General features: G+C 41.6%; 1 protein-coding gene across 2 annotated transcripts in view; it reads left to right on the top strand.

Moving 5' to 3' along the window:
• GPR158 (G protein-coupled receptor 158) overlaps window positions 1-18,038 on the top strand; it is a 195,534-nt gene that overhangs the window by 95,265 nt on the left and 82,231 nt on the right. For both annotated transcript variants that reach the window (XM_075827531.1, XM_075827530.1), the window contains 2 exons: window positions 4,487-4,592; window positions 7,910-8,127. In XM_075827531.1, the coding sequence (XP_075683646.1) occupies window positions 4,487-4,592; window positions 7,910-8,127 (324 nt within the window). The remainder of the gene's footprint in view (window positions 1-4,486; window positions 4,593-7,909; window positions 8,128-18,038) is intronic.

The following is an 18,038-nucleotide window of genomic DNA, read 5'->3' as shown; positions in this document are numbered from 1 at the left end:
CTGAACTGTTTGATCTTATACGTGGTGGCAAGATTTTTTCTAAACTAGACCTGCGTGGGGCTTACAACCTAGTCCGGATTCGGCAGGGTGATGAATGGAAGACTGCATTTAACACCCGTGATGGACACTATGAGTATCTAGTAATGCCCTGAGCGTTGTTGATGTTTCCTAAGTTTGTCTATGTGATGGCCTCCTAGTGTTTTCCTGTTCCTGTTCCCTGTATTCCATACTATCCTGGTCGAGCACTGTGCTGTGCCAAAGTCATGTCGTGCTGTATCCCACGTCTGACCTGCTTCACCTCGCCTGATGTCTACCTGCTGCCTAGTCCCAGCCGAGCCTGCCCTACTGCTGTCCGAGCTGCCACAGGTACCTATACGAACTATAGACCTGCGCCCTGTTGGCCAGCTGTCTTACCGCCAAGGCGGTACGGCCCAGTGGGTCCACAGACCCTTTGTGACACTGGGGCACCTTGGAACCCACAAAGGAAATTAGTATGATGGCCCACAATCAAACGGTACTTAATATGTGTATGTCCACTTCTAACTGCCACCTATACTTTGCTGTTATTAGTCTATAAAATTTGTGAATCAACCCCACAGGAATTATATCTAGAAGCCATTGACTGGCTCCAAAACAACTTCAAATTGGGTTGTCTTTTAGTAGAATTTGGGGCCCATTACTATGTTAAAATCTGAGCCCACATAAAGATCCTCGGTTACTTTGGTGGGCCAGTCCAACCCTGTGTCCTGCCAGGACTGAGAGCTATCTTCCATAACTGCTTCTGACTTCATGGGGGAAGACACCCTGCCCTGTTCTCTTGCAGGCCCCAATTTGAATTATGGTCTCTGACCATGACAATTAGTTAGGAAACCTTATTCTCTTGTCATTAAGACAGAGAGTGATGAAATTTGATTGACAGATGCAAGTGGAGTAGAAGGGATCATCATACAGAAAAGTGACTACAATCATGTTACATGGCATGTTTTCTCTGTTAAATAAGGCACGTGTTGTTTTGTCACTGAAGTTAGACTTTTAAGAGAATGTCCATCTTTTAACATTATGTCATTTTTAGGTCCATCATTCTGTTTTGATTCATTTCTTATCTCTTAATATATCTTTATAGTGTGTTTTTTTTCTTATACAGAGCTCCCAAATCTACTTCAAAGTCATAGCGTTAAATAAAAAAATTCTGACTACCTGCGGCCACCACTAGGGGGAGCTTAAGAACTCACTGCATACTGTTTATACATTGAACTCTATAATAAAATAGTATGCAGAACGCTCCCAAGCTCTGCATAGTGGCTGATTTATGCAGCTAGATTTTGGTGCTTTAATGCTATGTCTGTGCATGGGATTTTGAGCTTTGATTCAGAAAAATTGAGCTCTGACTGCTTTATAAAAGTTTATGAAAAAAATAATCAGCACAGAATTTTTTAATTATTTGTCAGGTTCAAATTTTCTAATTTTATCCTACACTATTTATTTTGTGAATTTTGGGTTCCAACCTTAAATTGTAGAATGAAGATCTTTTACCATTAACAGAAACTAAAACTCAACAACTAATTTAAGTTTAGGGTATCTACCGTTGAAAATTGTTATAATAATAAGACTTTTAGATATAAGTTGCTTAATGCTCAGTAAGCCGCAGAAATTTTAGAGCATAACTGATAACCAAGACCTAGGGAGCCTGGGAAAGTCTATCCTCTGTTACTAAATCTAATTTCTCCAACATGTATTAACCAGGCTGCTTAAGTCCACAGGGCCCAGGAGCACTAACGTCAGCAAAGCTAAATATAGCGACAGTGCGAATTTTTCTCTGCTCTCCCTGCCTTGTTATCTACACCCGCTCTACTTTCCACTGAGCAGCCAGTTGGCTGAACTGGTGGGGTTGTGGAGATAAGTATTACCTCATTGCACTGTGTTCAGTGTCAAAACATGTAGAAGAAACAAGCAAAATAATTCAGGAAATAAAACATAATAATTCCTGTTCATAACTTGCCAAATCGAATTTCTATAAACAGAATTTCTATAGACAATATGAGGCAGGTGAATTTATGTATGTGAAATGGACATTATACCTCCATATTACTACAGGGAGAATAATACATTATATATGGGAAACTGTGAAATACATTAAAGCTTTGAGAGACATTAATATGCAACGACATTTAGTGGGGAATTTTCAACAGCGTATAGAGATATACAGATATAGGGCAAATTTGTACCAAGTTTTGAGCCGATACTTGCAGTTAATATACTCATGTGCCAATCGCATTCTGTATCAGCATCCAATATACAAGATTGTGATGAATATAATTGACGTATAGTTCAACTATGTTCTTAACTATATCAAGTTCTCCAATTTTCTGGCATTTCATTTGATCTATGTGTGTAGTGTTACTATTTTCTTGGCCTCCAGCAGTATATTAGAGCATTCCCCCGCCTTCTAAGGCTAATGATATGACTGCATGGCTACATAATAGATATAAAGTCTTTACTGCTGATGCCTTCATTTTACATTCTGCCAATTATCTTGTATGCAGTCTGTATTACCAGCTTTCTGTATATTGTTAATAGACCTCTAATTATCAGCCTTACTCCTAATGATATGTAATGATTCCTGGCTGGTTCGCCAAATAATTAGTATATCCATGGGAACAGTGGCAGGCAAATCCTGGCCAGCTATTTTGATTTTTGCAATTAATTAGTGTATTCATTATTTTATAAAAAAATTGCAACAAATATTGATGATACTGTTCAGAAAAAAAAATAAGTTTTACCCTTGGTGATCATTACTTAACTTACTATGATGGATATAAAGTCTAGCAGTTGGGATACATCAGTGTTTCCTCCCTAGTGATCGATGTTCCCATCATGATGGTCAATAAGTAGATCATCTTCATTTACATTTAGCTTCAATTCGTTATATACAGTAGTTGGTGCTCACATTTTAAGCCACTTCTGTGGCTGATGGAAATGAATTACATGGGAACACCTGCATACTAGTTTTTATTCTGCATTTTGCTTGTGTTTATGCTACAACATCACGTTTCTGCTGAATTATTAGTTTCTATAGAGCTATTGTAGAGATTAAATAAAACTCGGCCTGTCGATGAGCTGATTGCCAGGGTCCAGCTTCTCTAACCCCTCCCCCCCAGTGGTCAGCTGCTATCACCGGGGAAGGCCACATCTGGACATACATTTGTCCTTCAAATGAATGGCCGGCATGTACAAAATACGGATGGGTCTACCAAAGCGAGAGCTGCTCTTTGTGAATGGCTCTCCAATCTGGCTCTTAGAAGGGCTACTGAGTGGGGAACACACTCTATGACATCCATATGCACTAATTGGGCATATGGAAGGGGGTTGTTGTCTTGAGACAACTCCTATACGATGAAATAATGATTATTTAAAGAGTATGTGTCAGTTGGTCATATAAGTTGCACTGGTTTACATGAATAGTGCTGTTTACCTAATTCAAGTGCTGATTTTTTTCTCCTAGACCCCCCTGTTCCAGAGATATGGCCCACTCTTGTGTTGGCTCCCTCTATGCTGTAGTTAGCCAACAGGGTGTAAATTACCCTCAAGCGGCCTCACGCTGATTGGTCAGCATTAGAGGCAGGGAAACTAGCTCCACCCCATTGGCTAATTACAGCATAGAGGGAGCCAACACAACAGTGTTAGAACTGTGAAGAACTGACTCGTCTATGTTCCTGTGATGTCTGTGTTCTGTAGTGCACTCTGCAATCCGACTGATCAAAGAAGAGGGCGCCCTATTTAAAATGTAATCTGGCCTTTTACTGTTGCCAGTTATAGTGGTTTGTACCCTTTACCCTGCAACTATCCTGCTCATTCTTCATTTTGTGATTGACCCGAATTGTTTGTCACCACCTTTACCCCATCTGGATTGCAGACTTCTCTTCTGTTTTATGACATCAGCTAGTTTGAGTTCATTTATAAGTTTGTGCCCCCTTGTACTGCGTTTTTGGCTACCGTACTTCTTCGTTCCGTTTTTAACTGCGTTTTTGCTGTATCCTTTGTTTCTCACCAGCTAGACGATTTAGTCTCAGTCTCCAGCAATGTTACCCAGAGAATCAATGACTGGATCACCCTCACGTCTAGAGGTCAAGATCCAAACCGCAGTCAGGGGAAAAGGGTGTCCTACAAGTGAAATGTGTGATTTCAAGGAACTGGGCTGCTTATACTGTTTTGTGTATAGGATTTAAAAAATATTTAGACCGCTCATATCAAATAATTATATACCAACAAGCACATGGGGAAACCGTACAGTTAAATATCTTCATTCATTGTCTGTATTAATAAAATGACTTACAGTACTCAATTGAATGAGCATCATATCAGTCTTATCAGAATTATACTGTAAATTCAAGTAGTCGAGTTATACATGTAAAAATATGCTGACCTGATGTTCTCTGTTTCAGTTCCAAGTCTACATACATTGCATTGCTTGTTTTCTTTATTTCAGTGTATACCAATTAGGGGCCTTGGATTTGTTCTCGGAGCCTACAAATGCATTTGCAAGCCTGGATTTTATCATCCTCCTGACTTCTTTTCAGAAAATGGCTTTCAAAGTAAGTGCCTTTTGGTTGAGCAAGAAAAAAATAAATAGTGTCATTAATAATGCAGGACTCCTTTTTATCCTTGTCAGGGTTATACAGTAAATCCCCAGTGGTCTGCAACTTTATAATTATATAATCACTTAAGTAGGTTTAGTCCTTTGTTTTGTCGTCTTCTACTGTTCTCCCTGGGATCCTGAATATACCTAATTTGGCATATGTAGTTTGCAATTAAATTACAGGAATTAGTAAAATAATATTACATTTAGGTGGAAAATAAAAATTTTCCTCCTGTAAAAAAAAAAAACTATAACCGGGAACGCAGATGACTCTGCCATGTGGTCAGGACTTTGCAGCTACACAGAGCTGCATGATGTATTGTGGTGATCCCACAAAGGGACTTTCCTAGAAAAGACACATTAAGAGTTGCCATGTAGTCATATTGTTTTAGAAAGCTCTACCGGTCAAATGATTCATAATACATTTTAGGCTGATTTAAGAATGGATCTTCAAGGGATTTTTCCACCAGAAAAATGGATGGCACATTGCATATTGTCATATCCTAAAACAGTACTCCATATCGTGACTGGTAGAGCTCTTTAAAGGGTTTTTTCGTGACATAAATATTGATAACCTACCCCTCTGAATAGGCTGTTTAAGTTTGCTGGGGGAGTTAGACCCCCTGATCCCACTGATTAGCTGAATTAATAGACCACTGTGCTAATGCAAAGCTCAGTATCCCCTGTATGGACATTGATTTAAATGATGACATGCTGCATTTGCCACTAGAGGGAGCGTGTGAGCTTACTGCATACTGAGTTATTATTGAGTTCAATGTATAAAGCTTGCAAGCTCCCTCTAGTGGTTGGTGCAGGCATACACCATGTTATCTTTTAACTCCATGTCTTTTGGAGCTTGATATCAGGAAAAAAAAAGGTAACTGCATTGCCATGGCCCTACCCTGTCCTTCCATGTTACAATGTAATGATTTTTGTACTTTTTAGTCTGTAGACTATGAAATGCAAGATTTAGATGTACCATAATGTGTGTATAGCTCAGTCATATGGCTAGATTTTCTTACATCTGTGACTTAAAGCTCAGCACTCTCCCTGTATCTCAACACCCTGCCAAAGCAGAATATGGCACCCCCCCCCCATGGCACCCAGCGCAGAGGTTCCCCCAACCCCCCTTCCCTCAACTACGCTCCTGGTGTTAGCGAGTGGGCCATGATGGACAACATCGATCATAGAATTTTCCTGCCATGCACATGTGGGGCTGTCTCATGACTTGGTACTAATAATAAAATGACTGTTTACATTGGAGACATTTGGAAATTTATTGCAGGGCAAATTAAGTAATAATTGGAATCACCAAAGAAGTCACAGTCCGTAGTAAATCAGGTGCACCCATAAAACAAATAATTCCATTAAATGAGTACAGTAATATTGCTTAACTCCTAAATAACACAATTGCTCAAAGGATTGGTGCTTGTTCTTTACATTATTATGTGAAGTCTTGTAAATGTTAATTCTAATAATGGCAGCCCATACTTATCGCTATTTCCATATAATTAAATTATTTGCTAAAGCAGATCCAAAATAGGTATTAAAAAAACTGATAGCTAGTAATTTAGTTAAAGAATACAGATTATGGAGATTATAGAGTATCATGTGCAGAAGAATCAGAGATTATAGTTTAATAATACACGTCAAAGGAAACAAATCAAAAAGCACTAATTATACAGGGATAAGTGGTGCTACATAGACACTGCTCATCTCTCTTCTGTAAGTAAAGAAAGTTAAAGGGGTTGCATATGGAAATCATAGTTTGGGGTCTAACGCCCTTTATGAGTCAGAGATGTGGCACTAAGGGGAATTCTGGCAGAAGAGGAGAGGATTAGTAGCGGTCATTCAGGGGGTGGTAGTTGGCACAGGGGCACATTGTGACTGCAGTTTGGGGACATTGTGGCTGGCACTGTAGGCACACTGTGGTTGGCATTGTATGGTGAAGCACACTACAGCTGGCTGTATGGGACAACTATAGCTGGTATAGTAATAAAGATCTCAGCTGCTGCCGACCATCATTTTATTGGGTTTTGACTTTGATATAAGTTTTATTCCTTTATCACAAATAACCACAATCAGCTCTTCTTGATGATATGCCATGTTTATTAATTTATAACAAAAGAGTTCACCATTGCATTTGTTCTATATGATTGGTGGGTGGGCTTCCCCATGTAATTTCCTGTGGTGGATATAAGGCAGCCCAGTCAGACACTGGTTTAGGAGATGGCATGATTCTCCCTCTTATTTACAAAGGAGTTGGAGTAAATTATGCAGTGACAGGAATTATTTTATTCTTATCTCCGTACTCTCATCGGGGCTATAGGGGGCATAGCGGCAGCAGTTGTAAATGGGTCCTGGTGCCTGAGGGAGCTCTAAAGCCCCTCTGCCACTAGTATTATAAGTGGCGCATCGTTGATGAGGGGCTCCATTAGGGATTTTGCATTGGGGCCCGGAAACTTCAAGTTGTTCCTCTTTCTCTCACCAATCGATATCTCAGTGAGAAGAAGGAAGACATTTTCAGCCCAGATTTTATGTTGTTTTTATGGCTACAGTCTTTACGATACCTCACAATGTCAGGGGGACCAGATGTCATTGAGAACCAGAAGTTTTTTTTTTTTTGCTAATTCGGCCTCCACGACTACTCTGCAGAAATAACAGAAAATATCTTGTCTCATCTCCTGGGATCATGGAACTGATTAAATCATTATTGGGGACCCAGCTTATAGGGAGATCACCTAAAATAAACTATTGGCCAAAATTTAACAAAATTGAACAAAAAAATACAGTGGGACTCATAGTTATGAGCATTCCCTCCCTTTCCCTGTAAGGGGCAAGGGTAGACGGGTGTTTGCACTAATCCCTGGTAAAAGGGGCAGGGAGAGGCGGGCGGGGATAGGCCTTCCAATCTGGAATACAGTGAACGCATAACTACTAGTGTATTCTTTGATAGCCAAATGGCACATTATTTTTTTGTATAGTTTGGGCAAGTAGTAGAGTGGACCTGTCTCCATGCTGTAACTGTTTAAATGCAGCATAGTATAGTAAAAGAGCCGCTTTAAGGGGTTAAACACAGAAAATATTTTTAAAAACGAGTAAAAACTTAATGTGTTACCCATAGCAACCAATCAGGTAGTTGCAACATTTTGTAAGCAAGGAATTGGTTGCTATGGACCACACTAAAGGACCAAATGTTGTAGATGATCGGAATTATTAACTAAGTATATGTTCTATGCATATTATTTACCATCATTATTTGCATCCCTATAGGGCAGAGTGAAGAGATCCAGTTTTCGAGAGGAGAAATATCTGAAGAGGAATATAAGTGTCTACCCTGCAGGGAAGATTGTTCATACTGTACGGCTGATGCACCCTGCTATGCGCAGGAGGACAAATATTTACGGATTGCTGTCATCTCGTTCCAGGCTTTCTGCATGCTGCTAAACTTCATAAGCATGCTTGTGGTCTACCATTTCCGTAGAGCAAAGGTAAACACCACAACATGTTCTGAACCTGTGATAACTAAAATTTTTATTAGATACATTAAATCTGACACTAGATTCCCAGATTAGGGTTGGAGGGGCAGGGGGTATTGACATATATATATGTATATATATATATATATATATATATATATATATATATATATATATATATACTACCGTTCAAAAGTTTAGGGTCACTTAGAAATGTCCTTATTTTTGCAAGAAAAGCACAGTTTTTATCAATGAAGATAACATTAAATTTATCAGAAACACACTCTATACATTGTTAATATGCTAAATGACTATTCTAGCTGCAAATGTCTGGTTTTTAATGCAATATCTACATAGGTGTATAAAGGCCCATTTCCAGCAACCATCACTCCAGTGTTCTAATGGTACATTGTGTTTGCTAACTGTGTTAGAAGGCTAATGGATGATTAGAAAACACTTGAAAACCCTTGTGCAATTATGTTAGCACCGCTGTAAACAGTTTTGCTGTTTAGAGGAACTATAAAACTGACCTTCCTTTGAGCTAGTTGAGAATCTGGAGCATTACATTTGTGGGTTAAATTAAACTTTCAAAATGGCTAGAAAAAGAGAGCTTTCATGTGAAACTCGACAGTTTATTCTTGTTCTTAGAAATTAAGGCTATTCCATGCGAGAAATTGCCAAGAAACTGAAGATTTCCTACAACGGTGTGTACTACTCCCTTCAGAGGACAGCACAAACAGGCTCTAACCAGAGTAGAAAGAGAAGTGGGAGGCCCCGCTGCACAACTGAGCAATAAGACAAGTACATTAGAGTCTCTAGTTTGAGAAATAGACGACTCACAGGTCCTCAACTGGCAGCTTCATTAAATAGTACACCGCAAAACGCCAGTGTCAACGTCTACAGTGAAGAGGCGACTCCGGGATGCTGGCCTTCAGGGCAGAGTGGCAAAGAAAAAGCCATATCTGAGACTGGCTAATAAAAGGAAAAGATTAATATGGGCAAAAGCACACAGACATTGGACAGAGGAAGATTGGAAAGAAGTGTTATGGACAGACAAATGGAAGTTTGAGGTGTTTGGATCACACAGAAGAACATTTGTGAGACGCAGAACAACTGAAAAGATGCTGGAAGAGTGCCTGACGCCATCTGTCAAGCATGGTGGAGGTAATGTGGTGGTCTGGGGTTGCTTTGGTGCTGGTAAAGTGGGAAATTTGTACAAGGTAAAAGGGATTTTGAATAAGGAAGGCTATCACTCCATTTTGCAACGCCATGTCATACCCTGTGGACAGCGCTTGATTGGAGCCAATTTCATCCTACAACAGGACAATGACCCAAAGCACACCTCCAAATTATGCAAGAACTATTTAGGGAAGAAGCAGGCAGCTGGTATTCTATCTGTAATGGAGTGGCCAGCGCAGTCACCAGATCTCAACCCCATAGAGCTGTTGTGGGAGCAGCTTGACCGTATGGTACGCAAGAAGTGCCCATCAAGCCAATGGGAAGTGCTTCTGGAAGCATGGGGTGAAATTTCTCCCGATTACCTCAGCAAATTAACAGCTAGAATGCCAAAGGTCTGCAATGCTGTAATTGCTGCAAATGGAGCATTCTTTGACAAAAGCAAAGTTTGAAGGAGAAAATTATTATTTCAAATAAAAATCATTATTTCTAACCTTGTCAATGTCTTGACTATATTTTCTAGTAATTTTGCAACTCATTTGATAAATATAAGTGTGAGTTTTCATGGAAAACACAAAATTGTCTGGGTGACCCCAAATTTTTGAACGGTAGTGTGTATATATATATATATATATATATATATATATATATATATATATAAAAACATGAAAAAAAAAGTCGAATGTTAGCTAATTGTTTTATGATCTATATATATATATATATATATATATATATATATATATATACATATATATATACAATGTGTATATGTATATATATATATATATATATATATATATGTATTTTTATATATATATACTACAATATTTACCCCACCATAGACTCTTTGTGTTACTTAGTGTAACAACATTATATTGCATTGGTTGTAATGTGCCTTGTATGACACTGAACAACAAAAAACTCAAGACTCTTTAATAGGGCTGGGCAATTAATCGAAAAATAATCCAAATCGAACTTAATCAACGTCATCTTGCGAATTTTGGTTTTATCAAATATTTTTCCCGGTTTAAACAGTATCTGAATCTTCAGGATGCAGATACAGTTGAATACTGGTAGGCAGGGGATCTGCTCTACCATTCACTATGTATCGCCGGACGCGAGACAGTGACGTCATAGTGCCTGTCTGTGGCGCGCCGCGCAGACCAGAGGAGCAGAGGGATCTCCTCCACTCGTCGTTGGAATGAGGTTAGGTGAGTATGTATATTATTATTTTCATCAGGCACTATTGGGGGCAGCTGTGGTGCATTATACAGCGTGGGGACAGCTATATGGTACTTTATACTGTGTGGGGGCAGCTATAGGGGCATTGTACTGTGTGGAAGTCAGTTATGGGGCATTATACTTTGTAGAGGCAGCTATGGGGGCATTATACTGGGTGGAGGGCAGTTATGGGGGGCATTATACTGTGTGGAGGGCAGTTATGGGGGCATTATACTGTGTGGAGGGCAGTTATGGGGGGCATTATAGTGTGGAAGACAGTTATGGGGGTATTATATGGTGTGGAGGGCAGCTATGGGGGGTTTTATGCTGTGTAGAGGGCAGTTAAGGGGGACATTATACAGTGAGGAGGGCAGCTAAGGGGGGCTTTATACTGTGTGGAGGGCAAGGGCAGTTATGGGGGGAATTATACTGTGTGATGGCAACCAGCTATGTGGGCATTATACTCTGTGGGGGCAACTGTGGGGGCATTATACTGTGTGGAGGGCAGCTATGGGGGGCTTTATACTGTGTGGAGGGCAGGTATGGGGGGGCATTATATGGTGTGGAGGACAGTTATGGGGGGCATTATACTGTGTGGTGGCAGCCAGCTATGGGGGGCATTATATGGTGTTGAGTACAGTTATGTGGGGCATTATACTGTGTGGTGGCAGCCAGCTATGGGGGGGGGGCATTATATTGTGTGGAGGGCAGTTATGGGGGGCATTATATGGTGTTGAGGACAGTTATGGGGGGCATTATACTGTGTGATGGCAGCTATGGGAGCATTATATAGTGTGGAGGCAGCTGTAGGGGCATTCTACTTTGTGGAGGGCAACTGTAGGAATATTATACTGTGTGGAGGCAGTTATAGGGGCATTATAATGTGTGGGGGCAGCTATGGGGCATTGTATTGTGCGGGGAGCGCTATGGGGGCTTTATACTGTGTGGGGGCGGTGTCAGGTATAATGTATACAGTAATATACAGCAGGCTCAGGGGGATAAATATTAATTAAATGGCATAGCATGCAAATAGGGGCGTGGTATGCAAAAAGGAGTGTGGCCTACATGATCGTTCAATAATCGTAATCGAGGTTACATGTTCAATTAATCGCGATTTTTATTTAGCTCATAATTGTCAAACCAAACCTCTATAAAGTGATATTCATTCATTTATTACAATTATTAAACACAAAATAATTACAACTCATCCCCTTCAAGTCTGAGTCTACAAAGGTCAATCCCTGTCTGTATGACCTATAAGGCATATGAAAGTCATAAAGAGGATGGGGCCCCTCACTTTTGCAGACTTGACACGATCACATATTACATGTCGCACTTTTTTGATGAATAGGCCACCAGCTCTGTAGGAAAAATATGTAAGAGCTGGCAGCTGCAGCAGGCACACCCCAGGTGATCAGCTGACTGCCAAGAAGGCTACATTAGGAAACTGAGTTGTCCCCACTGGATATTTATTTTAACGCACTTTTGAAAAACTAAATTACAACCTATTTGTATGGCTATTTCTCTATTATCTTTGGATATTTACTGATTCTTTTTTTACAAAGCTGGTCAAGCTGTATGTCAAGTTACATGTAGACTGTGAGTGAAAAGACATTTACAAGTTCAGACAATACTTCCCAATTAGACTGAAGTCTGGATTTTGACTTGGCTTCAGGACATTAACATGGTTTAAGCAGCTTATGCTTTATGTCTGAGGTTTTTGTCTTACTGGAATGTGTCTTTTCCCAAATTGCAGTTCCCTTGCAGACTGCAGCAAGGTTTTATCCAAGTTTTTGCTGGATTCCTTCTACCTGCTACCTTTACAAGCCTTCCTGGAAACATATAAACAACATGATGCTGCACAGGGGCTCACTAGGTAGACCGCCACCTTAAAAACAGCTTTGTACTATCTATTGGATTGCTTGTAAGAAACTGAGCTAATGACAATGACTCACAAATATTGATTGATTCTTAGAGAGGCATTCAGGTGGGGTGTTCTTTGATGAGCTATTGAAGAGTAAGAGGCTCGTATACAATTCTTGCATGATGGCCCTCTGCTCTCTATGTCTGCCGCTGATAGTCATGCTTTGTGATGAAGGTAGTGTTTCTGTATCAATGTCCAGGGTTCAACTGACTTTCTCTTTGCCACTATAAATAGCGTTTGGTTTTAAAGGCACATTAAAAAATTGCAAACAATAACTGAATGATTATGTATAATGCCACGGCTATGGGGTATGTGGACCCACTAGGCCGCTCCTCCGTATGCAAAGTAGCAGCTAGCTAAACAACAGTCAGTGATAGTCTATAGGACAAGAGTACCTGGATAGGAGATTCGGCAGACACTTGGCATCACAGGCACTTGGCGTGGCAGACACTTGGCGTGGCAGACATTTGTCACGGCAGACACTTGGCATGGCAGACACTTGACACAGATGATATTTGGTGCAGCTGAAACTTGGCACAGATGACACTTAGCACAGATGATACTTGACACAGATGATGAACTCGACCCCGACACTAGACTTCACACTAGAACAAACACAATTACTGGATACAGGATACGGGATACAAGATACGGGAACACATGATACAACTAAGCGACAATTTTCTAAATGAACATGGGTAGACACAACAACACTCAGGCAAGGAGGAAGAGGGCAGAGTAATTTTTATAGTCCAGGGTGTGTAGGGACCATATTACAGGTGCGTTCGCGCTGGCCCTTTAAGGCCCGGGAACGAGCGTGTGTGTGTGTGTGCGCACCCTAGGGGAAACAGTAGAACAGTGCAGCTGCGTGTGCTGGCGTTTCCAGGGAGGGAGACACGGGCAAGCTCTCAGTGTCCTGCGGCTGCCGGTGAGTAAGATGTGCCGGCAGTCAGCGACCACGGGCACAACATATAGCAGACCATTACTATAGCAATCAATATTGGGTAGTCAGAAGATATCCAATGATAGAGGTTTTAAGAACTATAGTAATAATAGAGCCGGTTCACAAGACACAAGAACATTTTATGACAAGCCTTATAAAAGATTTTCCCCGATACTGACATTTCCTGCAGAAATTAATACATTAATTTTCTAATAAATCCACATTATGATTTCACACTGATGAATTATTGTTCATTATAATTTAGCAAACCATTATTTGGGGTCCACGCAAGGGATATCAGCCAAGTCATGTAGCCTTTTATACTTACTGGAGGGAATTTATTATTAGTTTTACGACCGTGTTTTCTGGCATTGAATAGTTGTAAATGTCACAAAAATTGCATTTTATGGCCAAAAAAAGTGGGCAGAGCTTAGTGAAAGGGGTTGGGACCCTTTGCGGCCTGACAAAGTATCTTCAATTTACGCCAGCTGGCACTGTTACGCCACTGGTGGTGCTCGAGATCGCAATACCATACAATCGCTATCACATGGGTGAAGCACGCATCAACACTGACAGAAAACATAAGGCACAAGTAACTCAACAGTGGAAGAGCGGAACCGAATACTGAAGGTAGTAGAAGATGGAGTGGATGGCTGATGAATAACATGCAAGAAGTTAACAGATGACTAAACAGTGGACGAAAACAGCACTCACTGACCCTATCTGAATACTATCCCACAGCAGGGTAAGACAACAGCTTGGCAGCAGACCAAACACACAGGAAAGGCAAACAAACCAGTGGGACTACTGATCCCAGGATACACATAAAACACCAATACGAAAACAAGATCTTTTAGAGGACCAATAGGTCACAAAGTAGAAACAAACACATAGACAAGAACAAACTCACCAACCAGAATCTGGAAAGAGTTTAGCACATGACAGAAATAGTATTACCAGCACCTGAGTAATCCAGGCCTGAAGTTTATATAGGCCCAAGAAAAGTATTCTGCCCTTATCAACTAGGCAAAGCTAAATGATTATCAAATCCAGACTGAAGCCAAAGGCATTGCCTAGCAACGCCGAAACACAAAGACAACAGAAATCATTGATTAGCAGCAGTCCTGCTGCTAATCATAACTTGAACCAGCTTACGCGTGGCTGGTGTCGAGTTCCCATTCTGGCCCATGGACAGTCAGAGATGGGATCAGGGGCGTAGCTAAAGGCTCATGGGCCCGGGTGCAAGAATTCAGCTTGGGCCCCCCTACCCCTCCCCAGCACCACCATCATCATCAGACCCCTGCGCGCTCCTATGCCCAGACGCCTTGCCCAACAGCCCCCATCGTATAATGCCCCCACACAGTTAATGCTCCCATAGCTGCCCCCACACAGTATAATGCCCCATAACGTATACTGCCCCACCATAATAGCCCCATACCGTATAATGCTCCCCATATCAGCCCCCCATACAGTATAATGCCCCCCCCCCCCGCAATATCAGCCCCCCCATACAGTATAATGCCCCCATATGTGCATAATTACTTACCTATCCCCGTTCCCACGTAGAGTGGAGGATCCTTCGCCTCCTCCGGTGTGTACTGAGTGACTCGGCACAGGAAGGCGCGATGATGTCGCTACATCCCGCCTGCCTGTGTCGAGCCGCTCACGGCACAGGGAATGCTGGATCAATGAGATGTCAGCTCCTTGCTCCAGCATTGATTGGAACCGGGACCTCAGTGAGTGACTCACGAACCCCCAGGGGGACGCGACCCACAGTGTAGGGATGTCACGATACCAAAATTTGGACTTCGATACCGATACTTCGTTTACTTTGCCAACAGTAATAAAAATTAAAAAAAAAGTTCTTCCATTTTATGATGTGAGGCACGAGGTGTGATGATGAATTTTGAATGTGCCTCACATTAATAGTAATTAACCTCATCATGTTTCTCAGTCATAATGGGTTAATGTGTAAGGTACATGATGGGGTTAATTACTATTAATGTGAGGCACATGGAGGTTAAATTCATCATCGCACCTTGTGCCTCACAATTAGGCCCCATGCACACGACCGTAAATAACCTCCATTCACTTTCATTGAGCGCGGACACATTTCCGTAGCGCTACGGATGGGTGTCCGTGCCGTAGAAATGTTCCGAAAATTATGGAACATGTCCGTCCTTTTGCATTTTGCGGGCCGTTCTCCCATACTTTGTATGGGAGCACAGCCCGAAAATGCGGGTGGCAGTCGGCGGCCGGCCGTGCCCGCAATCGCGGGCCGTGATTGCGGGCACGGTCGTGTGAATGGGGCCTAAGTGATAGAAAGCAATTTTTATTTTTTTACAGAGTACACATCATAAATGATGCAAAAAAATTGTTGTGCAGGTTATTACGGCCGCGCCAATACCGATTATGTGTATGTTTTATGTATTGAGACTTATTTTAATGTTTATTATAAAAAAAGGTGAATGTGTAATTTTTTTATTTAACATTACTTTGTTTTTATTTTATTTTTAAACTTCAATGTACTGGCCTATAGCTATATGCCAGTACATTAGCCTGTGTACGGATAGTACACAGGCAGTTGTTAAGACATACCTCAGTATGCCCTAACAGGAAATATGGTAGGACAGCCCTGGGGTCCTTCAACAGACCCTGGGCTGTCTGCCCATATATGGTATGTCCCTTAATCGCGTCACAGGAATTCCCCGTGACGCGATCCAGGGGCATCCCCCCTTCTCATTTTCCCCTGAATGCTGCAGTCAGCTTTGATCACAGCATTCAGGAGATGAGCGGCGGAGATGAGAGGTTTCTCTGATCTCCGCCGTTATAGAGCGGGGCTGCGGCTGTGTAATACAGCCATTGCCCCGCCCCTGATATAAGTGCGCGCGCGGTCAGCATGAGGAGATGCGGCCGGCGCTGCACTAATGAGCGGCGGTTCAGGCCCTGGGGACAGAACATGGGGGTGTTTTGTAGCGCGCCCACCATGTTCTGTCTCCAGTGCCGACGCTCATTAGTGCAGCGCCGGCCGCATCACATCATCCTGATGGCGCGCACATGTCAGGACTCAGGAGCGGGGCAGTGACTGTATTACACAGCCGCAGCCCCGCTCTCATACACTCGTGTACTATACTGTATTGTGCAGTTTGCGGTGGAGGAGGGGGGGGTCTGTGATTTAACGCTCCCCCCCCCTCTCCACCGCATACAACACAATACATTACAAGGCATCACACACATTACATTACAATACATAACGTTACAACACAATACATTACATTACACTGCAGCTTACCTGGAGTCCTCCGCACCGACTCTTCTGCTCTGTCTGGAAGCCGTGTCACGTGACAACACGGTCACATGGTACACTAAGTGTACCATGTGACCGTAACCCGGAAGTGCCGGCTTCACGGCACAGAAGATTTAGTTAGAAAACATGCTGTATGGCAACGGGGGCCCGTGGGCCCCCCAGGCTTATGGGCCCGGTCGCAACTGCGACCGCTGCGACCCCTATAGCTACGCCACTGGATGGGATTCAATTATTAAAAGGCGTGCGCCTCTTAAAAAGTTAGGCACATCTCACTCCAACCTATTTTGCTTTGAAACTGCCATATGAAACTCATTTTCTCCCCCCACGGACTTTGTAAGAAATCCCTTGCATTTAATAAGGTTGTGAGTCTGCATTTTGATTTCAAGCCTGGTTTCATTTATAATGTATCCCTAATATTACTTTGAGGCATCTGTTGAATTCTCTCTTTGTTAATTTAGCCAAAGAATTCAATCCACAAAATATGAGATTTTATCCATTATGTAAATGTTATAGACTTTTAATGTCTTTCTTAAGCAGATAAAGTCATTAAGAGGCACATACGATGTGAATGAAACTAAGGATCGTTTCACACACTAGAAGAGAGCCAAATTGTTTTTATCCAAGCAAAATACAGTTTCATTAGAATTCTCCCTACTTTCCGGTATCTCCATAGATTATAATTATATGTACAGTATCTACCAGGTAAATTGTTGGACTAGTGCACCAGAGACCAGAGTGGAGAGTGGGCCCATGTTGCCCACATATAAACAAGCCCTTAGGAGGACCGCCGGACCTCAGGGCTGGGTCTCCGGGGGGAAGAGTAGGTGAGTGCTAATTGTTTTTTTTTTTATTTTAGGACATTTGCAGCCGTTTGTTAAAAAAATTGAACAACCTGGATAACCCATTTAAGTATTTATTAATATCAATGTGTTGTCTGTGTAATACAGGACAGGACAGGTCCTCCAGAGTGAGAGATGCTCTTTGTTACCGCTCTTCACTCTAGTCAAGAGATGATGATCCTGAACAAAGGACCCCCTCTTTTATCTCAGAATTACGTAATATGGTACATGAAAATGGGTTTTCCAAACTGGACAACCACTTTAAAAGCAGTATTTTTTTTTTACCAAAGCCACTAATGTAGCGCATTGTTAATTTCTTCCTCAGAAAATAATTTTTGGCTTACTAAGTCTTTCTTTAAAGGAGTTTTCTGTGTTCTTAAACAAGATCTCCAGGTCATAAAAATCAAAATTTTTTAATATATTTAGGGTAAATGCATACAGGACGAATATGCTGCTTAAAAGTACACAGCATATCCGACCTAGAACCTGTGGCAAATTCCACACAAAAAAACA

This window comes from Rhinoderma darwinii, chromosome 5, assembly GCF_050947455.1.
Source record: "Rhinoderma darwinii isolate aRhiDar2 chromosome 5, aRhiDar2.hap1, whole genome shotgun sequence".
Classification (NCBI taxonomy): Eukaryota; Metazoa; Chordata; class Amphibia; order Anura; family Rhinodermatidae; genus Rhinoderma; species Rhinoderma darwinii.
The sequence above is the reverse complement of the archived record's forward strand: the minus strand, read 5'-3'. Positions and strand labels throughout refer to the sequence as shown.